General features: G+C 56.4%; 10 protein-coding genes across 10 annotated transcripts; 5 read left to right on the top strand and 5 right to left on the bottom strand.

Annotated features, from left to right (window-relative positions):
• Nucleotides 1–6,191: 6,191 nt before the first annotated feature.
• On the bottom strand, nt 6,192–12,522 carry PHYSODRAFT_565028 (hypothetical protein; the record flags this gene model as incomplete). The annotated part of the gene is made up of 3 exons (XM_009537710.1): nt 6,192–12,047; nt 12,128–12,266; nt 12,358–12,522. The coding sequence occupies 3 exons, from the start codon at nt 12,520–12,522 to the stop codon at nt 6,259–6,261; spliced, it is 6,093 nt and encodes a 2,030-aa protein (XP_009536005.1). The 3' UTR covers nt 6,192–6,258.
• A 112-nt stretch (nt 12,523–12,634) lies between these two features.
• Nucleotides 12,635–13,300, bottom strand: PHYSODRAFT_306021 (hypothetical protein; the record flags this gene model as incomplete). The annotated part of the gene is made up of 1 exon (XM_009537711.1): nt 12,635–13,300. The coding sequence occupies one exon, from the start codon at nt 13,298–13,300 to the stop codon at nt 12,635–12,637; it is 666 nt and encodes a 221-aa protein (XP_009536006.1).
• Nucleotides 13,301–13,522: 222 nt separating this feature from the next.
• PHYSODRAFT_435191 (hypothetical protein) lies at nt 13,523–13,912 on the top strand (the record flags this gene model as incomplete). Its single annotated transcript, XM_009537712.1, has 2 exons — nt 13,523–13,657; nt 13,739–13,912. Coding segments are annotated over 2 exons (309 nt in total), but the record flags the coding sequence as incomplete, so codon positions are not given.
• A 1,152-nt stretch (nt 13,913–15,064) lies between these two features.
• PHYSODRAFT_252794 (hypothetical protein) lies at nt 15,065–16,513 on the top strand (the record flags this gene model as incomplete). The annotated part of the gene is made up of 1 exon (XM_009537713.1): nt 15,065–16,513. The coding sequence occupies one exon, from the start codon at nt 15,065–15,067 to the stop codon at nt 16,511–16,513; it is 1,449 nt and encodes a 482-aa protein (XP_009536008.1).
• Nucleotides 16,514–18,841: 2,328 nt separating this feature from the next.
• On the bottom strand, nt 18,842–19,535 carry PHYSODRAFT_252719 (hypothetical protein; the record flags this gene model as incomplete). Its single annotated transcript, XM_009537714.1, has 2 exons — nt 18,842–18,856; nt 18,951–19,535. The coding sequence occupies 2 exons, from the start codon at nt 19,533–19,535 to the stop codon at nt 18,842–18,844; spliced, it is 600 nt and encodes a 199-aa protein (XP_009536009.1).
• A 179-nt stretch (nt 19,536–19,714) lies between these two features.
• PHYSODRAFT_252718 (hypothetical protein) lies at nt 19,715–20,299 on the top strand (the record flags this gene model as incomplete). Its single annotated transcript, XM_009537715.1, has 1 exon — nt 19,715–20,299. The coding sequence occupies one exon, from the start codon at nt 19,715–19,717 to the stop codon at nt 20,297–20,299; it is 585 nt and encodes a 194-aa protein (XP_009536010.1).
• Nucleotides 20,300–20,416: 117 nt separating this feature from the next.
• PHYSODRAFT_288747 (hypothetical protein) lies at nt 20,417–20,920 on the bottom strand. The gene has a single exon (XM_009537716.1). It carries the CDS (start codon nt 20,873–20,875, stop codon nt 20,615–20,617), a length of 261 nt encoding a protein of 86 aa, XP_009536011.1. The 5' UTR covers nt 20,876–20,920; the 3' UTR covers nt 20,417–20,614.
• Nucleotides 20,921–21,080: 160 nt separating this feature from the next.
• On the top strand, nt 21,081–24,029 carry PHYSODRAFT_549953 (hypothetical protein; the record flags this gene model as incomplete). The annotated part of the gene is made up of 2 exons (XM_009537717.1): nt 21,081–23,559; nt 23,646–24,029. The coding sequence occupies 2 exons, from the start codon at nt 21,081–21,083 to the stop codon at nt 23,849–23,851; spliced, it is 2,685 nt and encodes an 894-aa protein (XP_009536012.1). The 3' UTR covers nt 23,852–24,029.
• Nucleotides 24,030–24,291: 262 nt separating this feature from the next.
• Nucleotides 24,292–25,092, top strand: PHYSODRAFT_339745 (hypothetical protein; the record flags this gene model as incomplete). The annotated part of the gene is made up of 1 exon (XM_009537718.1): nt 24,292–25,092. The coding sequence occupies one exon, from the start codon at nt 24,292–24,294 to the stop codon at nt 25,090–25,092; it is 801 nt and encodes a 266-aa protein (XP_009536013.1).
• Nucleotides 25,093–25,153: 61 nt separating this feature from the next.
• PHYSODRAFT_527334 (hypothetical protein) lies at nt 25,154–26,986 on the bottom strand (the record flags this gene model as incomplete). The annotated part of the gene is made up of 3 exons (XM_009537719.1): nt 25,154–26,659; nt 26,726–26,842; nt 26,939–26,986. 3 exons carry the CDS (start codon nt 26,984–26,986, stop codon nt 25,154–25,156), a joined length of 1,671 nt encoding a protein of 556 aa, XP_009536014.1.
• Between the last annotated feature and the right edge of the window lie 876 nt (nt 26,987–27,862).

Here is a 27,862-nt window from a genome sequence, read left to right on the forward strand (position 1 = left end):
TCCCACGAATGCCGAGAGCCACCGTCAGATCCGTGTGGCGTGGTCCCGCAAGCGCCTTCGTCGTGATGTCCGCTAGCATCACAGAAGTCTCGCAGTACTGGAGCTTGACTTCGCCGCGCTTGACTTCATCGCGGATGTGGTGGTACTTGGTGTCGATATGCTTGGCGCGACCGTGGTTCACTGGGTTCTTCGTCATCTTGATGCACAACTGGTTGTCTTCGCGGATCATGAGTTCGGGTCCAGTCTCATTAGCGGCCGCCAGAATCTCGCATAGCAGGCGATGAATCCACTTGCCTTCTTGGATAGCCAGACTGAGCGCGATGTACTCCGCTTCGCTCGTGGACAGCGACACACTTGATTGCTTCTTGCTTCCCCAGCTCACAGGCGCACTCATGAGCATGAACGTGTAGCCTGAAGTGGACTTGCGGTCGGCGAGGTCGCCGGCCCAGTCCGCGTCCGAGTAGCCACGAAAGTCGATCTTGTCGCCCGGCTTGAAGCAGATCCCATGCGTCTTGGTGCCTTGCAGGTAGCGAAAGATACGCTTGACCGCAACCCAGTGTTCCTCTTGGGGGTTCTCCATGAAGCGCGATACATAGCCAACGGCGTACGCGATGTCTGGGCGCGTGGCGGTCATCAGGTGCATCAGAGCACCAACAGCTTCGCGAAACGGAGCGTTCACCTTGGTCGCCGCGTCGCTTGGAACCAGTCGAGTGCTCATGTCCACCACACTCGCGAAGCTTGCTTGAGACCGTAGATGGCCTTCACCAGTTCCAGGCAGTCGAAGTCACCATCCAGTTCGACGCCTTCCGGAACCACGCAGAAGACCACCTCCTTCATTATCCCGTACAGGAATGCTGTCACCACGTCGAGTTGGTCGAGGGGCCAGCCAAAATACTTAGCAATCGCGATCACCATGCGCAGCGTCACATACTTGACCACGGGCGAGAACGTCTCGGTGTAGTCAATGCCGTACTTCTGCTTGAAGCCCTTGGCCACGAGGCGCGCCTTGTACTTCTCGATCGAGCCGTCCGCTTTGCGCTTGATCTTGAACACCCACTTGGTCGTTGTCCGTTAGGCAACTTGGCAGCTCGAAACACACCACGCAGTCGCATCGACTTGAGCTCCGCGCGGATCGCTTTGCGCCAGTGCACTTGATCAGGACCGTTCACAGCCTCTTGGAACGTCGTCGGCTCCGATAGATCGGCTGCTGCTTCCACAGCGTTGGCACTGGCACGCCAAAACACTGGAGGCGTCGAGTCGTCGTCTTCATCTTGGTCCCCAGACTTTTCTTCTTCGTCGGGGTCGGCTCGGCGCGAGGAGGATACGTCCGGCGCACTTGCTTCTTCTAAGCCAGCTCGGTGGCGAACGGGGCGCGATCTTCTGGCAGTGTTGTCGTCGCCACTCGGTCGGTACTTGCGCTTCCCCGCCTGCTTGAAGCTCGTTTGGCGCGGTCCATCGTTGTCGTCCAGGTCCAGCGCGTCCAAGTCCAGCACAGCATCATCGACGTCTTCATCCGAAGTATGCGTCGAAAGTCCAAAGGTCGACTCATCGAAGTTGACATCGCGACTGATAACCACCTGCCCCGCCTCGATGTCATAAACTCGATACGCCTTGGACACTTCTTCGTAGCCGAGGAACAGCCCGGCGCGAGCCTTGGGGTCCCACTTGCGCCGTCTTTCCTTCGGCGTCAGGATGTACGTCTGGCATCCGAACACACGCATGTGCTTCACACTCGGCTTGGACTTGTAAACGATCTCGAACGGAGTCTTGTGTTCGATCTTGGGTGATGGCAGACGATTCTTCACGTAGATGGCTGTCATGGCCGCCTCAGCCCAGAAGCTCTTGTCCAGCTTGGCGTGATGCAGCATGCTGCGGCCAATCGTGACGATGGTCCGGATGGCGCGTTCTGCCGTGCCGTTGGTCTGGTGCGCGTACGGAACCGTGGTTTGCTGCTCGATGCCTTCGACTTCGTAGAAGGCCTTGAGCGAGTTGGTCGCGAACTCACGGGCTCCGTCGTGCCGCACAAACTTGACCTTCTTGCCGAACTGCGTCTGCACCTTCGTGACGTACATCTTGATGCAGTCCTCGCTCTCCGACTTGGCACGCAGGCAGAACCCCTTCATGCATCCGCTGGCTTCGTCCACGATCAGCAGCAGATACTTGCTGCCACCCAGTGACTCTTCTTCCATGGGGCCGCACACGTCGAAGTGGAGCAGCTCGAACGTGTCGTAGTGACACTTGTCACGGTTGCTTGGGAACGGCTTCTGGACCATTTTCCCTTGCTGGCAGCCGCGACACACGCTTGGTCCACTCGACTTGGAAGGTGCCTTCGCGTCCTTGATCATGTTGTTGTCGACCATCTTGCGAAGCACCTCCACCGGAGCGTGACCCATACGCGCGTGTAAGTCGACCGTCTTCCCACTGGTCGCCGCATTCGCCGATCGCTGAGGCGTCTGGAGCCAGTAGAGTCCATCCACGAGGTTTGCCGTCGCCACCACTTGCTTGGAGCCCTTGTGCGCAATCTGCATCTTGGTGCTGTCGAACACGACTTGGAACAGACCACTCTTGTTGATCTGTGGCACCGAAAGCAGATTCTTGCTCATGCTTGGGACGTACAGCGCGTTCTTGATCTCGATGTCGCGCTCGTCGCCGTTGGGCAGAACCACTCGTTCCACGATGGTCCCCACACCCATGATGGCCGCCTTGTTGCCGTCGGCCACCGAAAGTTCGCCTTCATTCCGCTCAATCAAATGAGCGAACTTGGCCTTGTCGTTATTGTCGTTGCAGATGTGGTGCGTTCCGCCGCTGTCGACCGCCCACAACCCGGACATATTCTTGCCCGTCGAAATGCCACACTCCAGTGAGACCGCGAACGCCACTCGATCATAGCCGTATTCGTAGTTGTAGCTGGTGTCGTCGTTCCTCCACTGGGCATTGTTGGCCCCGCGTCCACGGCCATTGCCATTGCCGCCGCGTCTTGGGCCCCGATTCTCGTCCTTCTGCTTGGTCCAGCACTTGTCAATCGTGTGCCCCAATTTCCCGCAGTACGTACACTGGCGAGACTCTCGGTCGGTGTTGAACGCCTTGGCCGCATTCTCCGTCTTCACCGTCGCCGTCTTCTCGCCTTGTCTCTTGATGTGCTCATTCGTCAGCACCTTCACGACGTCTTGCGATCGTAGTTCAGCGCTGCTCATCTCCAAGTTCAGCACGACGTTCTCGTAGCTCTTGGGGAGGCTGCGCAACAGGCAGATCGCCACGTCCTCATCCTCCATCTTGGCGCCGATGCTGCTGAGCTTGGCGCTGATGTTGAGGACCTCGTTGCAATGATGCAAGACGTTGCCGCCTTCCGACATCTCCATGCTGAAGAGTTGGCGCTTCAGGTAGATGCGTCCAGCCTTCTGCGAACCACCGTACAGCGTCTTCAGGCGCGTCCACGCAACCCACGCTTCCTCGCAGTCGTCGACCACATGGTGGTAGTCCGCGTCCATGTGGAGCAACATCAGTCCGAACGCGATGTTGCTCGACTTGACGTAGTCGTCCTTGGCCCGCGAGTCCGTGAAGCTCGGCGTCGTCTCGCGGTTCACGACATGCCACGTCGACTTGGTCAGGAACACGCCACGCATGTAGCGGTTCCACGTCGCGTAGTTGTCCCCGTTGAACTTGTCAATGGAGACCTTGGTCGAGGCGTCTTGGGCAGAGGACATGGTGCTTGGGCTCATAACCTGATGGAAGGTATGGATCTTGGACACGAAGCTCGGACGAAGCGGAGGGAGGGACGTCGCAGACGGCGGGACCGGAGCGAAGGCACTTGAGGGGTAGAATGAAGATTCGAAAGTGATTGAATTGTTGGAGCTTACACCCTACTGTTATAGACACGCGACCCTGCGTCCTATCACCTAGTGCATCTAATCAACCATCACTCACCGGTGTTCATCCAATCATCCTACTCGTCTAATCATCGGTGGCGTAAACAACTTACCGTAATCACCATAATCAACGTGGGTTCGGATTGGACCGGTTCGGGTTAACCGGTTAATGGGTACAACTGGTACACAGTACCCAAGACCAGCAACCCTCAATAAAGTACGAAATAAGAAGTCGCTCAGGTCGATTCCAAAAGACTTGAAATTTGTATTCAGCGATTTCACCCCATATGGCCGAATCGGCAATATTGACCAGAATTCACAATATCAATTTGCGCCATAATAGACCAAGCTTAGCTGAAGATGACCAACATGACTTGTCTAGGTGTCAGCGTCCAATGGCTACGTTGGCGCCAGCAACGAGAGAGCTATTTCATTTATTTTGCAGGTAAGGTATACCGTGCTCATTTTTGTACTACAGTATGTTGTGTGCTAACGATCAGACGAGAGAGCTACAGTGGCGGGACGAAGGAGAGACGCATGGTGCGCTGATCTTGACCTTTTAACTTGAGGATGTTAGCTAAGTGACAATAATGATCCTCAATTCAAAAACAAAACAAACAAACAAACAAACTTTTAACTTGAGGGCTTGGGGGATAAATTGCGGAATGAGAAATACGCTAATGGACAATCCTTGGAAGTGGGTGCTTCAACGGAGGGAAATAAGTCTTATTCAAACGAACGATGCTCGTGTCACTGTCGAGCTGAGCGGATTGGTTTGGTGACAGACACGAGGTTGGGCATCTTCGGCTAAGAGTGATTGGGTATTGAGCAAATTGACATGTAAAAAATGTAGCCCAGGGTGTTATGTCACCGATGGCCTCATCAGACCAGGCAGCCTCAATTGGTGACTTTCGGTTCCTGAGAACCCACCACGATAAAGAAGAGTGGGGCTTGCTGGTTACCAGCCTCACAAAGGTTTGGCTGAAACATCATTTCAGTATCGATACACTTCGATGTGCGCAACTATTACGCATTCTCGGGCAGATGCTGCGGCTCCGAAGCAGGCGCAGTAGATGCCCACGTTAGAGTCAACTAAAGAGTTGGGCTGGTAGTGCCTTTTAAAGGATTAAAAACAATACAACTTTGGGATTTACTCAATTATTAACCGTTATCATCGTCCATGAAACTATTCGTCGACCTGTGTACCCCCCCCCCCCCCGGAGCAACGCTCCGGTTTGCCTATGTACATTTAAAGCAAGAATCTGCTCGTGTAAATGCCGAAGCGTGTTGTAGGTCGAAGAGGGTAGTTGGACTCCAGCAAGAACAACGCGCACACTTGTTGTTCGTAGGAGGCTGTTATTTAATAAAAACTTGATAACTTGCGAACTCATGGTAATTCTGCTGCTGGCTGTAGTCCGAGAAAGCCAGGAAGCCAATCTTAATTAAACCCGATCCTTGGGAATCTAGCGAACTTGACTTCAAAATCACGAAGTTGGCGAGCTTGTGGTTGACCAGCCGTCACAATCCCTGATGAGCAGGCCTCCTTAAAGATGGGAGTTCCCAAGATTCCCATAAAATGCTTTATCAAGGGAGATTTTTCAAATTCATTATGGGAATTATGGGAAGGCATACAATATCTAAGTTCATTGCTTCGTGAATGATGGGAGAACTGCGCCGGGCTGCTGCTGCAGCTTTGAGGCGACACCACTGGTCGTGTAGTGGTTTAAGCGAGCAGCAGTGTATATTTTGAGCTTTTTTTTCACGGGACAAATCGAGATTTTATTATGGGAAAATTGGGAATATATCGTAAAATCCCATCTTTAAGGAGGCCTGCTGATGAGGTGGGCACAGTAGTACCTGTATTGTTGGTGTTCAAAACTTGGGAACCTCAGTGGCACTTCTTAATTTGCGGCCAGCTGAACCAACGATATCATGCGCCCCAACCATCTTGTCATCGGTGTTCTTCTCGCTACGTTTGCAAGTGTCGTTGACGCCAGCTCCTCGAATGAAATAGCCACCGCGACGTCTTCGACCTACAAACCATACACTTTCAGCGCGGATCAGGAAGAAGGTTGAGGACATCTCCCGGGGAATGGAGTCACCTGGAGGCCGACATCTCCCGGGGAATGGAGTCACCTGGAGGCCGACTGGGACAAGCTCCTAGCGGCTCAAGGACAAGCTTTTCTTCTGGAGGCGCTGGAACACTTAGACTCGTCGGCTTCGGTAGGTGACAGACAGAATGAAGGCACCAGTAGCCAAGAAATGTTCAGCTTTCAACAGGCACGGCACAGGCAATAAATGCAAAACGGTGTCTTGAGAAAGACTCGTGGCAACCGATTCACAAAATGTTAGTAGCAGACAGACCGCTTCAGACCTAGATGTAACAACCGCTCTAGTTCAATTGCGACTTGAGGTTGAAGGCTGCCTGCTGCTCGGACGCTTCCTCGCTTGCCAAAAGTGTCTGCACAGCAGCCGCCACACGTTCGCGCTGCACGACCAACCTCAACGCCACATTCGCGTCATCGACTCCTCGCTTAAGCAGTGCAGTTAAAGCCCCAGCCGCAGCGACACGGACCATCGAGTACTTTCCGTCGGCCACACCGAATGGCCCACAACAAGTCTCAACCATGCGCTCCACAGCACCGCTCTTGCCTCCAGCAAGCGTCTCGACTGGAGCTCGATCCGCAACTGCAGACAATGTCTGGAAAATAGCCTTGCGGACACTCCAAGCAGCTAGGTGAGGTGATTCCACACCGGCACAAAGCCAAACTATTGCCTCTGAAGCCGTCTCAGCGTACCTACTGTTGCTCGCTGCTTGATCAGTAGTCACGGGAGGCCACATTAGCGCAAGAGCCTCGAACACGCACTTGATCAGCAGCGGGGGCAACAACTTGGCAGAGTCCGATCTATCTCTTTCGCTGTAGGCCATCCACTCAGCAAACGCACTCCGCAATGACAGCACACTGGCAGCACGCAGCTCATTCTGCTCGGCCGGTATCAAGGCCGAAAACTTGCCCAGATTAATGATGGCACTCTCGAGGTATGCCAAATCGTTGTTCTTCCACGCACGAGCACACTCGTCGACAAGCAGCTGCAATAGCTTTTGCACCCACTCCCCGTTAGAGGTCTCACTTTCCAGTTTGACGGCCGCCAAAGCGACAATTGGCTCCAAAATCACACCCTTGCCTCTCCAAAGGCGACCAGGAACGGCGCCAATCAGTTCCTGCCAAATACGCTCAATTTGTTCAGGTGACAGCCTTGAGCGATACGTGGCACTCGCGAAGATGGCTTGCAATGCGCGTGCCGCTTGCCGGCGTGTATCCCAAGCAGGATGCGCCAACAACAGCGCAATAGCACGCAGCGCAGCATCCAGTGAGTTAGGTGAATACAGTACTGTCGGTGGTAATTCGTCCAGCACAGCTGTCCACGTGCTCTTGAGCCCGTTCGTCATCGCAAACTGACCGATAAACGCAGCGGGAAATACGTTGGTGCTGTACCAGGTATTGCGCAGATCATTGGTCACCACTGTGTCCGCATCTGCGATCGGTGGGACTTTCTTCACGAGCTCCATTGCTGCCAGCGCGCTGATTAAAAGAAACCGGCTTGTGTAAACTTGAAGTGCTTTTGGCCGGGTATCCTCTCCTTCTTCGGTCATGGCTTCGTCGTCACCATGGCTGTGGGGAGAAGATGAAGGACTCGGAGTTTTGCTGGTGTCTGGCTTGCTGCAGGTGTTGAACGCAAAGATGCCAGATCGAACGTAATCTCGAACGGTAGCTGCGTCCACCAGTGGGCACAAGTACGCAGCAGCTCGACAGTAACTTTGAATGACCAGTCCATCCGTCAAACCTGACGATGCGGTCAAAGTTGAGTCAGCACCTTCAGTAGAGTCACCTCCACTCGCTCCGCCGTATCGACTTTCTTCATCTCCATACTGATCATTTTCTGCAGCAGTCTTCGCACCGACATACGGGATGAACACACGACGCAGCAACAGCTCTGCGCCGCTGCATTTGCGAAGTTCAAATGGCAGCTCACCTGCAAGAGTTACCACGAAATTGGCGGTGCCAACTCGAGTATTGAGCCCTACACCAAATTTGAGCAGGTTGGCTACACCACGAACAAGCTCCGTGACAACGGTCACGCAGCCTGCTGAGCCGGCAAGGTCCTTCAGTCGAGCTGTTGCCAACTCTAGAAGCTGGCCAACGGGTCCTGACTGACTGATTGAAACCCGCAGGCGCTCCAACTGATCTTTCTTCTCCACATGGAACTGCGCGTACTGCAGCTCCGGCATTTCCAGCGAAGACAGATATTCTAGCAGCTTGAGTATCAGAGGTGCCAAGCGGTCCTGCATATCATCAGCCTTCAACGTCTTGACAAGACGCAGCAACACATCGATGCTGAGCGCACGACAGATAGTGTTTTTGTTCACAATCCCATCCTGGATCAAGAACTCCAACAATTGAGAGCGGCATACGGCATCGTTTACCGCCACACGCAAGCTTAACTCGCCTAGATAGCGGTAAAGCTTCACTCCAGACAGCGCAACCGCCTCCATGACGTCATCCACTGCGCGAGACGCCGTCTTCCACAATCGTAAAAAGTCATCACGTAAGTCATCTGCTTCAGCACAGTTCAGCAGGTCAACAATAGCGAGGCACGCGGCTTCGCGGTACTTGAAATTTCTTGCGTTTTCGAGCCGAGCCAAAGCAAACTGGAACAGAAGCGACCCATTTTGTCGGAGAGAAGCCTTCTCCCCCTTTGCTTTAGCGGCATCCGTAGTGTTTCCTTTCGCGAACTCCCACAGATTGCCCATGACTGCCGCCACCTTAGCGTTTGAATGAAACTTGAGCAGGAACAGCCAAGGCACCAACTTGGCTTTGCTGGAGTAGTCCTCGGCCATCCACTCACTACCAGCTTTGTTGACAATGGAAGCGTGGAACAACTTATCCACCTTGACAAAGGAGAACATGGCGGGTCGGCGAATGGCAATTGTTGAAGACGACACTGCAAACGATTCCCAAATCGCATCGGCAGTGCTCAGGTACAGCAGTGCATACATCAGCTCTGGGTCGCCAACGTCAGCTGCAACATTACTGACCTCACGGTATGCTGCATTCTCAACAGTAGAACTGGACGACGACGACGACGATGATGATGATGAAGCAGTAGTGGGTGTAGCTGGTCCGCCCGCAGTAGCATTGTTGGTGCTAGCAGCATTTTCGTCATCATCGGTGGCGGCGTCAGCAGAAGACGCGAAGGCTCGGAAGCACCGCAGGCGACGGAATAAGCTTTCGCTAAACTGAAGACCCATCTCGCCATTTGGCGCATGTAGTCGTAGATAAGCAAGTCCTTTGACTGCGCTTTCCTTTGATATTTCATTCGTATCGTTCAGCATCGTAACGAAAAATTCATGCACCTCCAGTACCAATTGAGAATAGGCAGGAGATACCAGAACGCTCTTCCAAGACTTCAATGACGACGCTTCGCCACTTTCCGCGGGTGGCGGTGCTAGTCCAGCAGCGCACATGCACAAGAGCCATATCGTCGAATTCCGACGATATTTAGGTTGTCGGGAGCCTGCATAAGCGCTCAACACACGCTCGAAAATGGCGGCTGCCCGATTCTCAGTGAATCCATTGTACTTAGTGTCGCGGTCAAGTGAGAATAGTTCTTCAGCATCGTGAGCTCCCAGTGCAACCAGGACTTCGCCTACGCCGAACTGCAACTCAGCATCAATTTGATCTCCGAGATTAAGAAGAGCTTCCAGGGCCTTTTCAAGACCAGCAGACACCTCTGCAGGTAGGCCAGTACCGGGTAAACCAGACACCGCGCGGCCGAGATTTTCGATTGCGACACGCTTTAAGGCTGCCAGCTTGGGCAACAGTTGCTCGTCAAAATGGACGGTCTTCAGCTTCCACTCAATCACATGCCTCAATTCGCCAAGCATCCTGGCCTTGAGTCGATTCCATTCGCTAGCAACAGTAGTCGCAGAGCTCTGCATACACCTCGTCAGGGTTCCTGCGAAACCAACTCCATCCATTACACTCCGAAGCAACGTCACGTGCTCATTCTGAGCAAATTCACTTCTCGGGTATGATGCAAAATTCGAACTCTCCTTCACCTTGCTCTCGAGGAGCTCGGTCATTCTTCCAAAGCACGACAACAGCAGCTGCATTTCCTCTGGAGAAGCAGCTTCCACCATGGCTGCATCACAGCCAATGTAGCCCAACGCGCTTCCAAGAATGTAGAGTATGCCTGATTGTTCCTTCTCCGAAGAGCTATCCGGTTGAAGCTTGTTCATTCCAACCGTGACAAATTCAGATATCACTTGGCTGACAGATAGTGTCCCAGCGCTACATGTGCACGTCACGATCGTCGCAATGTTCGAGAGGAATGTGCGGTCTTGGCTGACTGCCGCAACATCGTAAAGCTCCATCACGTGATCAACCAGAACAGCCCTAACACTTTCCGGATCAAACGCGCAAACTTCTACAACTGCGCTCGCTGCCGCCTCGAACACTGACGTAGCAGCTGCAGATACAGAATCCTTGTCCTCGATTGGGGTCAGGAGCGTGCGTAGTATGTACTCCACGATACTCCTCCGATCATTTACGCTCTCCAAACTGAGTTTATCTCGAGAAGCTTTCATGATCTCGACACAAAAGCGCACGCAGCTTTCGGCTGCACCGACATCGTGCATACTTTTCTTTAGATCTTTCTGGGGGAAGTTTGCTCTCAGACTTTTTGCCAGCGCACTCGTCGACGGCAGCGGCTGTGCAAACAAAGCTTTGTTCGATAAACGCCTGGTGTCCTCGTCCGGGGAAGCCCCTAGGCGCAGCACAGCAAAGCGTACAGTGATGTCATCGTTTATTGCAGCTGTGGACGTCAATAATTCCCCACACCAGGCAGCAATTGCAGTTCGTACACGCGCGTAGTTCTTGGTGGGTTCGTAAAGCTTTGAGCCGTTCAGCAGTGCAACAAGCTCGTCTTGTACTTTGGCCCGAACCTCCGACGTTGCTGCTGCCGCGTACGCGCTTGCCAACGCTGTAAATGCCTTTAATGCATTAGCACCAGCACCAGTACGGTGCTCTTCCTCTGCAAGGCAACGCACGAGCAGCACCTGGAAGACCTGCTCAGATGCTGATACTAGCCGCGGCGCTCGGGTTCCAAGTACCGACAGGGATTCGTAAACTCCTTGCCTAAATTCTCGCACAAACTCCGCGCTCGACGCCTCGCTCTCCGAGTGCGGATTCATCAGCAGACGTAGCAGAGTTGGAAACAATACAGGTCCAAGCAAACCCTCCAGCAACGCTAGTTGGCAATGGTGAAATGTCCACTGGCACAACCGCACAGTCGCCAACTTAATCTTATTGTCCACATTCGGCGGTCGAGATGGCTCAGTACCAAACATCAGCTGGCACAACAGTTGCAACATCATCGGAAGCACATTTGTTGCTGCCTCGGATGCTGAGAGTAGTGCCAGCGCCTGCAGGATACTTGGATCGGCCAGCCGTGTGCGGTTCGCCAACAAAATCGCATCAGCTCCCTCAAACGCCCCCGAACTTTGCGCCACTTGACTGCCCAGCACCAACGTCATCAGCCGACGCATCACATCAGCGTCTTCCACTTCCTTTTCTTCGTACTTGAGCACACGAGACAGCTGCTCATCACTGAAAGCTTTCACAGCGTGGTGGAAGGACGCACTACCAGCGAGGTAGATCGGGATTTTGTGCTTTGTGGGGATCCCCATTTCCTTCACCAGCTTCAGGGCATGCAGCTGCCGTTCATACAGAGCTTCACGCCTCAACTCCGACACCTTGGCGCGCTGCAGCCGCTCCACCCGCGACGTCATCAGACCGTAAACCGTCGCGTCCGCACTTGCAGACGAAGGGAGCTCATAGAGGACCAGATCCAGCAAAAAGTCCAGCACCACGTCCACATTGGCGTCACTCTCGTACTCTTCCGCAATATCTCCATCTCGCGCCTCCGCACTCGCTTGTCCCTGTTGATCCCCCTCAACTACAGTGCTCGGAAAAACAGCGGCAGCGCTGACAGGCAACGCGCGCACCAGCAGCCTGAAGAACGCCTCCTGCTGCGCGCCGGAAAAGCTGGAGAGCTTCCTGGCGATTGCAGCCAAGACCGTCGCCCGCTGCTCCGCCGACGCGGCGTCGAAACCCAGCTCTACGAGTGCATCAACACAAAAGAGTGTCAGCTCCATGTTACACCCACCAGATCTACCGGCAGAGCCCCTCCTCCCTCACCGATGAAGAGCAGGGCGAGGTTGTACGAGAAGACGGAGACCTCCGGCTGCTGCAGCACTTGACTCAGCGCGTCCAGCGGCAGCGCGGGGCGCGTCAGCGCCTGCAGCCGCGTCTTGATGTGGGAAACCACCTGCAGAATCTGCAGTAAATAAATAATTATGTTAGTAATTTGAATTTGTTGTGGGGAGGTCACGGAATCTTTTCCTGTACTCTACTGTGCTGTACTGTACCTTGTCCTTGAGCTGCAGCTCCAGCGGCGTCGCGAGCGAGCGAGGGAAGAGCGGCAGCAGCTGGGGAAGCAGCGACTGCAGCACCTGCAGCATGCGCTCGTCGTCCACGCTCGCCAGGCGGAACAGCACGCGGTCCAGCGCCTCCACCTCCTTCTGCAGGTCCATCGTCCCAAGAGCGCGGAATCGAAACTGCGTAATAAAAAGGGGAGGAATGATTGTTATTGATTTTGAGAGGGGAATTTAAGCGTCCACAAGGACACTTTTGCGTTGGCTTTAACTACGGCCAGAGGTGCCACGTGAACTCCTTCGTGTAGTCGAGAGCTTCCACCCAGAGCGCAGCGTCGCGGGGCTCGGCGGTGCGGAACAGCAGCGCGTCGTGGCCGGAGAAGAAGATCTGCGACGGAGAGCTGTTAGAATAGTGTCCGAGTGCAACAGTACAGCGCTTAAGAGACTCGATCGCACCTTGAAGATGTTGGGCCGTTTGCGGTGGACGGAGGCGCCAGTGTACATCGTGAGCGGGAAGACTTGCGCCTCGACTCTCGACTTGCGATGGACGCGGAGCTCTCCTGTCAGCACTGACAGGTGCACCGAGCAGTGACTCCACAGCCGGAGCATGTGGAAGCTGGACGGACACACACACAAGAGGGGTGAGCTCTAGCAGCAGCAGAAACTTGCAGCAGTGCGTAGGATCACAAGCGTACATGGCGTCTCGGCGCATCTGCAGCTCCCCCGTGGCGTTCGTAAAGAGCAGGTAGTGCATGTGGTCGCCCACGCCGCGGGACAAGCAGATGCTGTTCGAGACGAGCAGCGACGTATTGTTGCGGCGGCTCGCTGTCCTTGCCGTCGCGTCCCGCTCTGCAGCGCAGCCGTCGTCCTCCGCGGTTAATGCACCTGCAGGCAGAGATGCCACATTGGACAAGCTCGACGTCACTCCTGAGCCCATCGAACCTGTACAGCAATGAAAGTTTGTCCCTCGCTGGGGGTCAGAGCCATCTCTCCATAGCGTTTCTCGGTGTTTTCTCGAGACTTCAAAACCGTTTTGTTGAAGTTCTTGCTCGCAGCTGTTACCCCTCGGTTTACTAACATTGTGTCCTTATTTGTATGTCCCAGTCAACTTTTCCATTTTCGCTGCAATAATTGCAATTATTGTTGGCGAGCCTGCCTGATGGGGGGCGAGCAGGAGGAGCAGGCGCTTGCGGCGACGGAGGAGGCGTGCCGCGTCTACGTGGGGAACCTGCTGCCCAAGGCCAAGGAGAGCCACCTCACAAGCAAGTTCTCGCGCTTCGGGACCATCCACAGCGTCTGGATCGCGCGCAGGGTACGCGTCCTGCCCCCTGCCACTCTGTGCGCTTGATCCCTCCGTTCTGACGCTTGTCTGCAGCCTCCAGGCTTCGCGTTCGTGCGGTTCGCGGCTCCCGACGCGGCGCAGCGAGCGGTGGAGTCCTGCCGTGAGGATGGCGCCATGGAGATCCTGGGGAAGGCCGTGCGCGTGCAGATGGCGGGGGACAAGTACCGCAAGCCCTCGATCGGGGGCGAGGAGCAGCAGAGCCAGGCACGGAGCCACGTCAGAGCTAAGGAGAAAGATGCCGGCATAATGAAGAGCCCCAGTCATGACTGCAGGAACAGGAGGAGAAGGAGTCGCAGCCCCAGACGACTGGGACGCAGGAGCAGGAGCAGTGAGAGGCATCGGCGGAGTGACCACCGAGACAGAAGCCACAGGAGATCGAGAAGCAGCAGCAGAGGGAGCTATCGCCGTGGAAGGCATGGGAGCAGGTCGAGGTCGAGGTCGGAGCGGAGAAGCACGAGCAGAAGCAGGTCCAGGTCAAGACGACGAGAGGCAACTCGCAGTCGAAGCCGCAGTAAATGTAGCCGAGACCATGATGTGGTGCGGAAAAGGAGGAGGAGAAACCCCCGCAGCTCAAGTAGAGGCCGACGATAAACGAGGAAGCGCGAGTTGTTTTGCGTCGCCTTCGACTACTATCTGGCGCTGGACTTGAATGGATCATATTGCCAAGCGCTCCTCGAACGACCTGCAACATGCGGCCCATGTGGACATCGCTTACATGAGGCACCGACAAGTCTTTAGCAAATGAAGACTCGACATTTTACTGCGCACGGAAGACTTTGTCGTCGGAGGCGGCAGTGAACGATGAGACCACTGCGAGGAATATTGATGAGAACTCTTACATCAAACACGTCTCGAGCGGGCCACAACTCACGGTAGTGCTGCGCTAGCAGCTTCTGCGAAAGAAACTTTCATGCGCGACCACCGAATTAAGTTGAAGCAAATCACAAATCAGCAGGCAAGGAGATTTCATCGCGACCTTCCAGCACCTCTCGCGTCCATGACAACGTTGTCGTCGTCGATGTCCATGGAGCATTACGTTGGCAGCTTGTCGGTGCTGCAGAGTCGTTTACCGGTATGCCTGGTGGGGATAGACTCTCATATGAGGCAGCTTCTTCTTCCAGCGAGACTTGAGGAGCTACATGCTCCACGTCAAGTAGAGAATCTCTACGTACTAGAGATCGAGCGCCAAGTGAGACTTGCTAAGCAGACGAGTCAAGGGTATCCCTGGAGCGTCCACGCACGTTCTCGGCACAAGGACGCTGCCCGACTCGCGAGCCTAGGGCTCAGGCGACCGCAGACCTCATTCGAGCATTCATCGGCCAGAGCACACGCGCATTCCGTTCCAGCTCACTCACGCCCATGGCAAGCTTCCCCGTGGACCGCCTCAACAACAAGTCCAGCGTGGCGATACTCGAGACCCTCTGCAAGAGGTCTCGCTACAACCCCGACAGCGAGCAGCTCTGCGCGCAGCTCTACGAGCGCGTCAAGGATCTGCACGATGCCATCGCATCAGACGAAGGCCAGCTCAAGCGCAAGTACATTGACGTCCTCGTGCGGTCCGTCAAGCTGACGCACCGCGACCCACTGCTGTTGCGTCTTGCTACGAGCAACTCGACGCCGTACAAAGTGCGTGAGCTGCACACTGTTCTCGACGACATTGCGGCTGGGCTTAGCGTGTCCGACCACGACCCGATCATGCAGTGGCAAGAAGGCTGGGATCGTGCCAGCGAGGGAATGCGCAGTCGCCTGGTCCAAATGGTCACAGCCTCCAACGAGCGCGTCCTCACTAGCGACCTCCGCGGCGAGAAACGGGTCGAGGAAGCGCTTATGACGCTGTATGCGGGCCTCGAATCCTATGAGCCCGAGGAATTTCGGCAGTTCAAGCGCAGGATCTACGACCAAGTCCGCCAGTTTTCCTCGATACATGGGCCAGCCATGTTCGACTGGTACACGCCACGACAAAATGTGAGGATCGACAAGGACCAATGGATCGGCAACGGCACGTTCGGAGACGTCTCGCGGGGCACACTGCTGCTACTGAACGGGGAAAGGCAGAACGTCGTCGTCAAGCAGGTCTTCAAGCACGTGACGAGCGACGCCAATTCCACCGAATTGTTTATGAGGCAACTGGAGTTTTGGTACGATCTGATGAAGAACGAGGATATCCCCAAGACCCACATCCTTAAGCTGTACGCTGCGGTTCACATCGGTGACCCTCAGTTGTACGTGTGCGAAGACGCAGTGAACGGCAGCCTCATGGATTTCTTGGGCAAAGAAGAAAACCGGTCGCAGTTCTGGCCCATGTTCCTGCAGGTCGCGGAAGGACTGAAGACCCTTCACTCGAAGGGCATGGTCCATGGAGGCCTCAAGTGCACCAACATCTTGGTGGGGGAGGGCAACGTCGCCAAGCTGGGCGACTTTGGCTTCAGCTTTATCCGTAGCCTCTCCATTGAGCTGAGTAGCCACAAGAACAAAGCGATGACCTCGTCAGTCCGGTGGAAGGCCAAGGAGATGCTACAAGAGTTGACTGACTCAAACTATCGCTTCGCGTCGGACGTGTACTCGATGGGCATGTGTATGATCGAAGCGATCACTCAAGAGCCACCCTTCGGCTTGCTAGATGACGACGCTGTCACGGCATTGATCATGAGCGGGGCCGGACACGAACGTCCCGATGGGGTCTCGGATGCTGCATGGGACCTCATTTCAGACTTGTGTGCCGCGGATTACACGCAGAGACCGACACTCGGGCAAGCCGCCCAACGGATCAGTGAGCTAGCCGCCAACGGAGCTGGCGTAGGGGCATAACCAAGACTGCTGGTGTAGTAGATGTAGTGTTTAGCACAGTTTCCTGTTGTCGAATTGAATACATGTACTGCCAGTATTACCGTGAAAACTGTCCGTTCACCCTCGCGGCTTCTTGTTCTTCACCAGCGTAAGTCGTGATGTGATGCCAATATTTATTGCAGGCTACCAAAGTCTATTCGTGCCATCTCGTGGTCCACCACCTATCGAAGCCGACGAGTTGAAGTGTTCGAAAGCCTCCAATTTCTCCAAAAGTAAAACGTGGCCTTGAACCACGTTTTGAAGTTGTCCCACCACTCCTGGTGACTCCATTCTCCGGGCGACATTCTCAGCCGTTCTTCTTGATCCGCCCTGAAGATGTACAGCACGCGGGGTACCATACGCGAGAGGTCGTCGTGGCTGCTTCGTTTAAGCCGGCGTGGGTAATAGTTGCAAATGCAGCGAGGAGAGCACCGATAACGAGATGGTTGACGCGCATAATGGTGTCGTTGGCTGGGCTGGTCGCAAATTGGGAAGTGCCGCTGAATCAGTGACACATGAGCATTTGTAGTGAAATACTCATTCAAATCTTCGAGTATAGTACCTGTAGAAAACTGCGAAAGACGCATACTAAGGAGAAAGACGCATACTAAAAGTTTTTCTGCAAAAGACGAGCGCGGACGTGCCCATATTTTTCCAAGCGTTGTGTAGGTTGCTCGCTCATCTGATCCTACGTACTTGACGACAATCTCCACTTGCCGGAGTAGACCGTTGCAAATGCACCGCATCCAACTTGTTCTTCAGGGTCATTGGATTTCCTGTCGAGGGATTCCGCTGCCGGCACGATGGATCTCGATGAAATCATCCAATAGCTTCAGCTCCGTGTTCGTGTACGGCTCATGGATGGTCTCGCAGACCAAGGCGAACAAGCGTTTCATCGAACATGCTCGAATCGGAGAGCTCGTCGACCAAGTTTGAGGAGTCTTGTTGGGGGCTTGATGTGCGCCAAATAGTTCAATGATATCGTTCGCCTAATCTCATCACACTTGCCATCATCAGCAGCAAACAAAGTCTTCAGGATACAGCCTCACGAAGTCGTCATCCCCTAGGCCTGCCAGTTCATATTTATCCACGACATCGTAAGGCAAGAAAATGTGCTTGTCAATAAAAGATGCGATCAAATACAGCGCAGGGTGATGCCCACAGCAGCTTCCGGCTGTCTAAAAAAATGCACAAGATTCGCGACACAAGCGAGCACGTCGCTCAAACGACTGAAATTCTCAATACCAGTCTCCTGTCAACTCAGAGGAAACAGGAAAGAGCTTGCTGCGATCCATTAGCGCAACTTGGTTCCAGCCTTCAGTATTCCCTTGTTGATTGATCGGGGTCGCTCGTCCGGTTGGACAACGTAGCGAAGGGAAGCCACGTAACTGGTTCACCTCCTTGATGTCTTTGGAACGATGATAGTATTCTTCCTCGTTCTGTCCTGTAGTTTGAGCCAGATCAATCGCGAGTTTTCAGTTCTGATCGCGCAATGTTTTGTCATCGCCATTTTAAGTAGCGCAGCTTCCATCAATAGGGAGCGTCCTTGATGGTCTTCTGTGTTGGCATCACTGACATATCGAAGCAAGAGCGAAACCATCATCGGTTCGTTCTTCATCGCTGCACACCACACGCGAAGAAAAGTATCATACGCAGCGGTTTGACCGCATCAATGGAAGAGATCCGACAGCGGCCTGTCAATCGAAACAAGCGAGCTGGGACCATCGAGAATGGATACCGACGTGCACTCAAGAGGGTTGTCGTCTGCTGGCGCACACTCCCAGCCGTGAACCAACTTGCTCTCTGCATCCATTGGGCATTCCTCCTCTGAGTCGGAACGTCTCGTTGCACTCATCGCGTGTTCACCGCTGGTGACGTTCAGATCACAGTCACTCTTCGTTTCATGTTGTTTTTCATCGCTGGTCGCGCAGTTTTCTTCTCTAGCTTCGCTTGCACCAGTAGTCGTTTCCGGCGGCGCTTGAACCTCATTCACCGATGAATCAGCGTCCATCTCATCCGACTGTAGAACGTCCGCTTTGGCTGGTATGTCCTTTAACAAACGGCCGCAAGGGTCGGTAGCCTTTGCCTCAACTCGCCACAAGGGTAACTTCGGTTGTGCTTCACTCTCTGGAGCGAAGCCCTTGACAATATTGGCACCAGCTGCTCGCAATGAAGAAGGAAGCCCTTTGCTTGGAAAAGGGATTTTGGTGTCACCTCGCATTGGTCGCGGCCGTGGGGCAGCCTTTGATGGAACTTTTGCCTTGGCGTCTAGGCCTTTCATCTGGGGCTTTCTAATGGTGGAGCTCGGTTTCACTTGCGACTTGTCTACACTGCCCCGCAGTGCCGAGCTCCGTCGTCGAGGAGCCGAACTTGCTGCCTTTCCATCAGCCTCCAGTGTCGAGTGCAAACTGGTGAGTACAGCGTGCTGCTCGAGCAGCTGCCTCTTGACGTCTTCATTCTGCTTCTTGAGCTCCTCACAGAAATCCACGATCTTCGTGATCACCACAGGGTCCGCCGCGACTTCCGCTTTCAGCACTGGAGGTGGGCACGGATCAACTTCGAGCTGGTTCGAGGAGGCGGTCGCCTTTGCATCCTCCAGCCTCTGCTGCAAGTCCGAATGAAGCTTGCCATCATCATCCTCACTCCTCGACCGCCGCCGCCGTCTAGACTGCTGCTCCTTCAGCCGCTGCTCCTCCGCCAGTCGCTTCTTCTCCTCGATCTGTTCCTGCAGCCCCCTGAGATAGTCCTCCCTCGACTGCTGCCACACGCGCCTCCTCCCGCCTACCGCTTGGCCTTCGCCAGTCTCTCCACTGCCCGTCGTGGCCGCGCGCTCCAGCCCGGGGGCCATAGCGAGCTGCTCGCCGTCGACCTGCTGCGGGGCGCTCTGCGACCACCTCTGCGGCTGCTCCACTTCCTCCTTCTGCTGCTGCTTCTCGCGGATCTGCTGCTCCAGCGCCTCGCGCCACTGCGCGGGCGTCAGCTGCTGCACGCCCCGGCGCCCCATCGCAAAACTAGTTGCCTCCCGTAAATGCCTCTTCAAGATCCATATCTACACCGTGTACACCACATTATGTGCCGCACACCACCTCTTCCCTATTGTCCCTATTGGCCGATATTAATCGGTGGGTAGCGGGTCTTGTGCGCCTCACATAACCAAGCTCGCTACTGCCGCCGCCGCCGACCATGCCGCTGTACAAGCAGGTGCTGCTGACCAACCTCAAGTCTCCGCCCAAGGACGTGGCGCGCGTGTTCCAGGACTGCGCGGCGCTCATCACGTCCCAGGGCGGCGTGATCCGCGGCACGGAGAACCGCGGCGAGAAGCGTCTGGGCTACGGCATCGAGGACCGCCGGTGGGGCGCGCTGCAGCGCCACTACGAGGGCAAGCTCATCGTGCAGCAGTTCAACACGTCGCCCGCCGTGCTGGAGGAGGTGGAGGCCAAGCTCAAGAACAGCTTCCCCATCATCCGCTTCCAGACCTTCAAGATCCGCGACCCCGTGGACAAGCTCATGAACACGCGCGTCACGCTCGAGCAGGCGCAGCTGCTGCTCAACCCCGCGGCCAAGGCCAAGGCCGACAAGGCCGCGCGCGAGGCCAAGGAGGCGCGCCGCCCGCGCAACCGCGACCTGGCGGACGTCAAGCCCGAGGACTTCTTCGACATGGACGACGAGAAGGAGGCCGCGCAGTTCAAGCAGTACGTGCCCGAGTGGAAGCGCGACGCGCTCTTCGAGCCCGAAGTGCCCGCGCACCTCAAGGAGAAGCAGCACTGATTGATAGGCTCCCAGCAACAGCAGCTGCAGCTACAGCGCCGACAGGATGTGGACGTATTGCCTGTGTTTGGGTAGAAATAGAGAGAAAGCAACCTCGGAACCAATCGACTCTGGAAATCAAGGAGAACGGCAGAGTGACGGACGTGACGTGACGTGACGCGGGTCTCTGTGTGCCTGCCCGCCCGCCTGTCGCGTCCGTTGTCGCTGGTGCTTTATTATGGCTTAGTTCAGTTGCACCCGCCCGTCGTCTTGCATTAGCAGCAGTCGTCCGTCTTCTTTCAACTACGTGTAGCTCCTGTAGGTGGGTGGCCCGCCCTACTTGGTCTTCTGCAGCTCCTTCCGCAGCTGGTTGCAGAACTCGTCGTCGGCCTCATCCACGTCCCAGTCGTCCTGCCACTGCTGCTTGATGTGCGCGTCCTTCTCCTCCGCCTGGCCGTTCCAGTCGGCGTCCTCGAACTCCTCGAACTCGTCGTCCTCCTCCGTCACCACCACCAGCGTCGGCGCCTTCTCCGCCTGCGCGGGCGCCTTGCCGGCCGCCGCCGTCGTCTTGGTCTTCTTGTCCGCGGGCTTGCTCATCGTCCGTCTCCCTCCGCTCTGCAGTCAGTAGCAAGTGTCGGTCCGCTCTCCCTCGGAAGGGCAAGATCTAATGTCTAAATGGAATGTCGCGCCAAGGTCGCTCCACTGCAGCGACCTTCAAACAACCTCCACGACCTTGAGCTTCAAATTGCAGACTCTGCTTGCGTATCATCGCCGCCACTTGACATCTCGCCGTCTCGGTCGCATGTGGCTCTCGTCCTTCGCCTCCGCCGCCGACGCGGAGCCGCTCGCAGTGCGCGCGCGCGTGTGGAGCTCGCGCAGCTGCAGCGCCGCTTCAAGCTCTGCAGCTGGCGGCGACGACGCGCTGACGCTCGTGGCCACGTCGGACGTGGCGCTGCTGCGCCGCCTGCGCGTGGTGCACGACTCGTTCGTGACGCTGCAGTTCCAGGGCCGCCGCCACGTTGGGAGACTGCGCCTGCTGCCGGCAGGCTCCATAGTGGACGCCAGTGAAGATGAAGATGGAGACGTGACGCTGTCGCCGCTGCTGGCCTTCAACCTCGGCATCCCGCTGCACTCGTCCGCCGCCAGCCACGTGAGTGTGGAGCTGTCCATCCGCGCGGCGTCTCCGCAGCAGCTGGGCCTTGCACTGCAGCCGCCTTCGTCTCCGTTCCGTCGCAAGCAGCAGGAGCAGCCAGCGCCCGCCTCGTACGCCATGATCGCGCCGCTGCTGGTGTCGAGTCTGTCGTGTCGCCAGCACGCGCTGCTGCAGCAACGCGACGGGCTGCTGGACGCCATCCGCGCGTTCTTCTCGACGGCCAGAGCGCTGCAGGCCGGGGACGTCTTCGCCGTGGAGCTGCGCGAGACGACGCAGTCGCACGTGCCCAAGGAGAACGAGCGCTACAGGCAGAACTACGTGCCGTACAAGTGCGTGGAGGTGCCTGCCGCCTGCATGCTGCAGACTGAGGGCGAGACTGCCCAGGCGGTGACAGAGCTCATGCCCCCGACACTGGACCTGGACACGTCGCTCATGTTCTTCCGCGTGGAGAAGCTGGAAGGTGGAGACAGCAAGGACGCGCTGGCGCTGACGGTCTCGGACGCTACGGAGCTCATGCAGGGCTCTTCAACCTCCGCCCCGTCGCCGGATGAAGCGACCATCAAGTATTTCATGATGCGCAGCAGGCACCGCGGGGCTGTCCCGCCGTTCGACTCGCCCCTACCGTCGGCTACGCAGCAGAAGCTGTACGAAGTGCTGTACCCGGCTCAGTTGTGTGAGATCCCAGTGTCCGTCCTCCTGAGTGGCGCGAGAGGAGTCGGCAAGAGGACGCTGGTCCACCAAGTAGCCAAGCAGCTCGGCGTGATCACTGTGGAGGTGCCCTTCACTGAGCTTACGGGCCAGTCCGAGCTCCACTTGCTGGAAAACGTGCGGGATCAAGTGTCCAAGGCTCAGGCACTGTCGCCTTGCCTTCTCTACATCAGCCACCTCTTCCCGGTCGAGAAGGACAACGAAGAGGCTGAGCTGCGCATCGGCGCTGTTCTTTCCGAGTGTATTCGCTCGCTGAGTCAAAACCAGCACAGCATCCCATTGATCGCGTGCGTTGAGGACGTCAACGAAGTGCCCAAGTTCATCCGACAGTGCTTTCTGTATGAAATGCACCTCGAGGCGCCGGACCAGCGAAAGCGACTCGAGTTCTTGCGGCACATGGCGGCTTCGATAGCGCTGAGCGAGGACGTTGACCTGGAGGAAGTCGCGCAGTTGACGGCAGGTCGGACGTACGGAGAGCTGTCGGCCATGCTGGCAGATGCCGGCAGTCTTGCGATCGAGCGCATCCTTGGTGACGAGACCGACACAGACACGAGTGAACAATCGTTTGAGGATCTAGTGTTCGCAGACTCCGATGACCTCCCGCACGAATGCTCTGTCTCGGCTCAAGACATGGAGGAAGCGGCCCAGAACCAACAAGCACAGGCATCCTCCGCGAACATTGGCAATGCGTCGATCCCCAACGTGAAGTGGACGGATGTGGGCGGACTAGAAGACGTCAAGGACGAGATCCTCGACGTCGTGCAGTTACCGATTAAGCACCCTGAGCTTTTCGCTAGCGGTGTGCGTCAGCGATCCGGAATTCTGCTGTATGGTCCGCCAGGAACAGGCAAGACACTACTCGCAAAGGCCATCGCCACCGAGTGCAACCTCAACTTCTTGAGTGTGAAGGGCCCGGAACTGCTGAACATGTACATTGGTGAAAGCGAAAAGAACGTGCGGCAGGTGTTCGCAAAGGCGCGTAGCTGTCGGCCCTGCATCCTCTTCTTTGATGAACTCGACTCGCTGGCCCCGATGCGTGGGCGCGGGTCGGACTCGGGTGGAGTCATGGACCGCGTGGTATCGCAGCTTCTAACGGAGATCGATGGCCTTAGCGGCGGTGGCAACGACCAAGTATTCGTGATTGGAGCCACGAACCGCCCGGACCTGCTCGAGTCGGGCTTGTTGCGTCCCGGTCGCTTCGACCGACTGCTGTACCTGGGCATTTGCAACGAGACATCCGCGCAACTCAAGGTTCTGAAGGCGCAGACGCGGAAGTTCACGCTCGCCGAGGACGCCGACCTCGAGGCCGTGATCGAGCACTGTCCAACCAATTTCACGGGTGCCGACTTCTATGCGCTGAGCTCCAGTGCTCTAGCGGCTGCTTTGAAGGATCGCGTTGAAGCGCTTGACCAGCAACTCGGTGCGTGTAGCATGATTGAAGCTTTAATCGTTGAAGTTTTGGGTGGTAATATGGGTAATGTGCTGACTTTGTTGATGATTATGCAGAGGCAATCAACGCGGAGGACTGCTACTCATCGAGCCCGATGACGATCCGTTTGTTGCTTAACCGATTGTCGCCCGAGGAGCTTCGCGTCCCCGTGAGCCAAGAGCACTTCATGACGGCGCTCTCGCAGGTCGTCCCCTCCGTCTCGCCCGCCGAGATCCAGCACTACGAGAACCTCAAGAAGCAGTACAGCTCGAGACAAACATGATACTGTACGCACGAAAGAGAGCATGTGTCGTGCCGCTGGTTGCGCCGCGGCACCCAGAGTGATTGCATCTGGTGAGGCAAGTATTGGGGAATTTGTGTGCGTTGAGATCGATCTCTGCCGGCCGAGCTACAGTAACTAAACTCCACTTTAATATCGATCGCATGGTGTTGAATCTTTTGCTTGCGTTCCAGGTGTACGGTGCCGTTGCAGCCACCACATGACGCGTTGTGTATGATTCGGACAGTGAAAGCTGGCATATGGCGAACGCAGGTGCCTCGGAAGAGGGGCTGACCAGCGTTGAAGCGTAAAGGGAGAGCCGGCGCCCCCATCGAGCGCGGCGCGGTGGCTCAGTATGTGCTCACAACCTAATTTGCTTCGTATCTGCCATTCACTTGGAAATGGCCCGCTTCGTCTCCTCTCTCACTCTGTGCGCTCTCGCGATGAGCTCCGTCTCCGCCGGGTATGACGGCGGTGTCCAGCAGCAGCAACAGCAACAGACAGCGAGTGTCGACACGTGGAGATCCCAGTTCCAGAGCAAGATCAACATCCTGCCCAAGCCCAAGGGAGACTGCGCCGTGTGCTTCTACGAGCAGCCCAACTTTGTCGGCAGCAGCTTCTGCGTCGGCAAGCGCGAGCAGAGCTGCACCAAGGTGAACCCGATCACGGCTCCGGGGACGATCGGCAGCATAAAGTTCGGCAAGGGCTGCAACCTCGTGGCCAACGTCCGCGTGACGGATGCCCCCTACGACTCGCACGTCGACGTGCTCTCGACCGACGTGGCCAACACGGGCTACAACCTGACCTCGGACCACTCGGTCCAGGAAGTGTACGTCGAGGAGGCTGGCCGCGCCTGCTTCCTGGGAACGCCCGAGTCTGGAAATGGCTACGGTCTCTGCTACACCAAGAGCGTGCCCATCGTGGACGACCAGTACCGGAACGCGCTCACCGAGCTGATGCTCTTCAAGTCGGACGCCAAGGACTTCGACGTGATCGCGTACGAGAACGACTACTACAACAGCCCGGAAAAGAGCGTCGTGCAGCGAGCGGTGTCGGAGAGCAACAAGCCCGGACTCTCGCAGCGCTTCACCGGGTACAGCAAGACGCTGGATACCAGCGCCACCGACAGCTCCACGGGCATGAAGAAGACTCTCACGAACAAAGTGCGCTCCATCGAATTCGTCGAGCCCGAAGAGGACTCGACCCCCGGCTCCGTGCACTCCCCTGCCCAGTACGCAGTCTAGATTTGTTTAAACTTGCTAACGAGGCGTATGCTCTGTGTTTCCCACTTTAAATATTCGACACCTACTTGATGCCATACTTGCGCTGTACAGTGTCGTCCGGGTGCTCTGTCACGATCTCCGAGCGCTGCTTGCTCCAGACCAGCCGCGGCGGGATGCCCATGCTGTCGAAGAGATGGGCGTTGGGCACTCGACTCGCTAGTCGACGGAAGTTGCGTGTGATCAACGAGGACGCCGCATCGATGACGGACCGGGGCACGTCTCGACCGTAGCCGCTGCTGCGCTTGTCCACGCGCTTGTAAGCCTCCGTTATGGGGATGTCCAAGCAGATCACGTGGACGTCAAAACCCGCAGCCTTGACTTGGTCGATAGTGCGGGCGTAGCTGGTGAAACTCTTGCCGCTGCCGTGGAGAATAATGTTCTTGCGCGACATGATGGCGCTGTGCAGGTTCTTCTTGAGAATGAAGCGCGCTTCGTCTCGACAGAGCTGATAGCGCGTCTGCGGGCCTGGCAGCAATTTGGCGTGGGGCTTGGAGATAACTTCGGCGGCGTTGGGGTCGGTCACACTGCGGCTCTCCGGCTCATTGCCCAGTCCCACGTTGAGCATGGCATGATAGAACTCTGGGAGTAGCGCGATGACATCGTCAACGTCAAAGTTGACAAAGTCTTGCAGTGTGAGCTGGCCCATGAGGTCCAGATGACTGAGCATCGTGGACTTCCCGGACCCAGGAATCCCCAGCAGGAGCACAAACTTGGGCGTCGTCAAGTCCTGCGGGGCGGACGAGTACAGCTGCTGCGCGATGCGGGCGTGCAGCCGCAGTCGCTGCGGTGAGAAGTAGCCTTGGTCGTTCGTATGCAGCTGGAAGGTTGAAGTGGGCGGCAGCGCGGTCATGACGTCGGCGTCAAGCGGATCTGCCTCGGCGCTCATCACCGTCGGGTCTGCGTTCTTGTTGAGCTGTCGGAGCACGGACGCGGTGCCTTCACTCACATGGGCCCCGCCGCCTTGGATCTCGCTCTCCGTTTTTGCAGGGTCAGCGGTGGTGGACTCGTTGTCCGTGGGCACGACGAGCAGGTTCTCCACTTCGGACGCGACCTTGCGGCGGAACGAGTACGCGCTCTCGGGGTCCAGCGTCGAGTGCGACGTGTCGAGGAACACGGGGCCGCACGTCTGCGTCTCGAGGATCTGGAAGCCTTCCTCCGTGAGCGCGCCCATGAAGCGGATCACCTTGTTGGGCTCGTCCGCTAGCGTCAGGAACTGCGTCGCGGAGGCCGCGCTGCTGTGCGAGAACGGGACGCCGTCCTCGTCGTCAAAGTCCGCGCCTTCGTCGTCCAAGGCCACGAGCGGCTCGTCGCTGTCGGCGTCCTGCTCGTCGTGCGGGACGATGAGCTCGGCGTCGAACTCGTTGAGAATGCGCAGCAGCTGCGGCTGGCGGCGCGGGTCGCGGCGGATCTGCAGCAGCAACTGCGAGCGCAGCAGCAGCTGGTCGTTGGCCACGCAGAAGTTGACGGTCGTGAGGTGGAAGAAGGTGACGGCCACCAGCGCGCGCAGCCGCTTCTTGAGCGCCGGCAGCTCGCGGTCGCGCAGGAAGCACGAGATCGTGACGCGCGAGAGCTCCGGCACGACGGTGGAGCGCACGCAGAGGCCCGTGATGTTCTGGTCCGCGTAGCCGAACACGTCCGCGATCTGCGCCAGCGTGCCCGGGCGGTTGACCACCAGCGCCGAGATGATGCGCTCCTCGAGGGCGTCGTCGCGCTTGCCGGCTTGATTGGCGGTGGCTGCGGGGGTCTGGGTGGGGGACGGCGGTGAGCTGGAAGAGGAGAGGCAGCGGCCCAACAGCCCGTCAAGGACCGCGGCGCAGGCGGAGGGGGCGAGCCGCCGCCGTGCCAGCCGCAGCATATCCTGTCGGCGGTACTCCCTTGAGCTACCGACGGTCGCAGCGACGCGACCTCAACATGATTGTTGTGTACCGGTAGTGTACACAGAGTTCTATGGGTAGTACTAAAACTCAAATTAGTATACTACGTGAGTACTACAACACAGCATTATAGTATACTACACATGGTATTCATGTAAGTATACATTAGTGGTTCTCACGGTTGGTAGATTTGCAGGTTGCAGGTAAATCTACCCAATCAGCGTAAACCTGCAGGTGTGTTCAGAAAGTGCATTGCAGGTTAGCCAGCATACTTTGTGACTTGCTGCAGGTTTGACTGCAGGTTTGCAGGTAAATCCTATTGGCTGATGAAACTTGCGGACCTTCCAACCGTGAGAACCACATAGTGGTTATGAATATGGACTATCTAAATAATAGTGATTAATCTTCTAGTTATCAAGTACTAGTTAAGCTTTTCGAGGATGACTGGGCACGTGAGCACGCATTCTGGCCTAACTATCAGTGGAATCTGGTTTCGGACGCGAAAGGAGCTATGCTAACAAGAAAAAAGTTTGACCGCATCCAGGCTTGCTCCCTGCAGGAACTGCAGATCCAACGGACAGGTCTGGCGGCGTATTCGGTCTTCGTCCCCTTAGCATCAACAGCGAGCAAGCATCACACGGCACCGAAATTATGTCGATGAGCACTCGCAATCATCGCCGGATCACCCCCGCTAGCAATTGCGTCAACGATGTGTGTGTCGCCTCAGCTATCGCTCCGACACCCACCTGAGCTCCACCATCACTATCAGTGGACCATACGCGTTGATGGCACTGTACAATGCGTACTAGAAGGTGAAGAAAACGGCGAGGCTTACTTCACTTTACAGCAAGAGGCGG

Source organism: Phytophthora sojae, assembly GCF_000149755.1.
Source record: "Phytophthora sojae unplaced genomic scaffold PHYSOscaffold_11, whole genome shotgun sequence".
Lineage (NCBI taxonomy): Eukaryota > Oomycota > Peronosporomycetes > Peronosporales > Peronosporaceae > Phytophthora > Phytophthora sojae.

Coding starts and splice junctions, on each gene's coding strand:
- PHYSODRAFT_288747 (XM_009537716.1), bottom strand. CDS start 20,875: ATGAGCAAGCCCGCGGACAAGAAGACCAAGACGACGGCGGCGGCCGGC.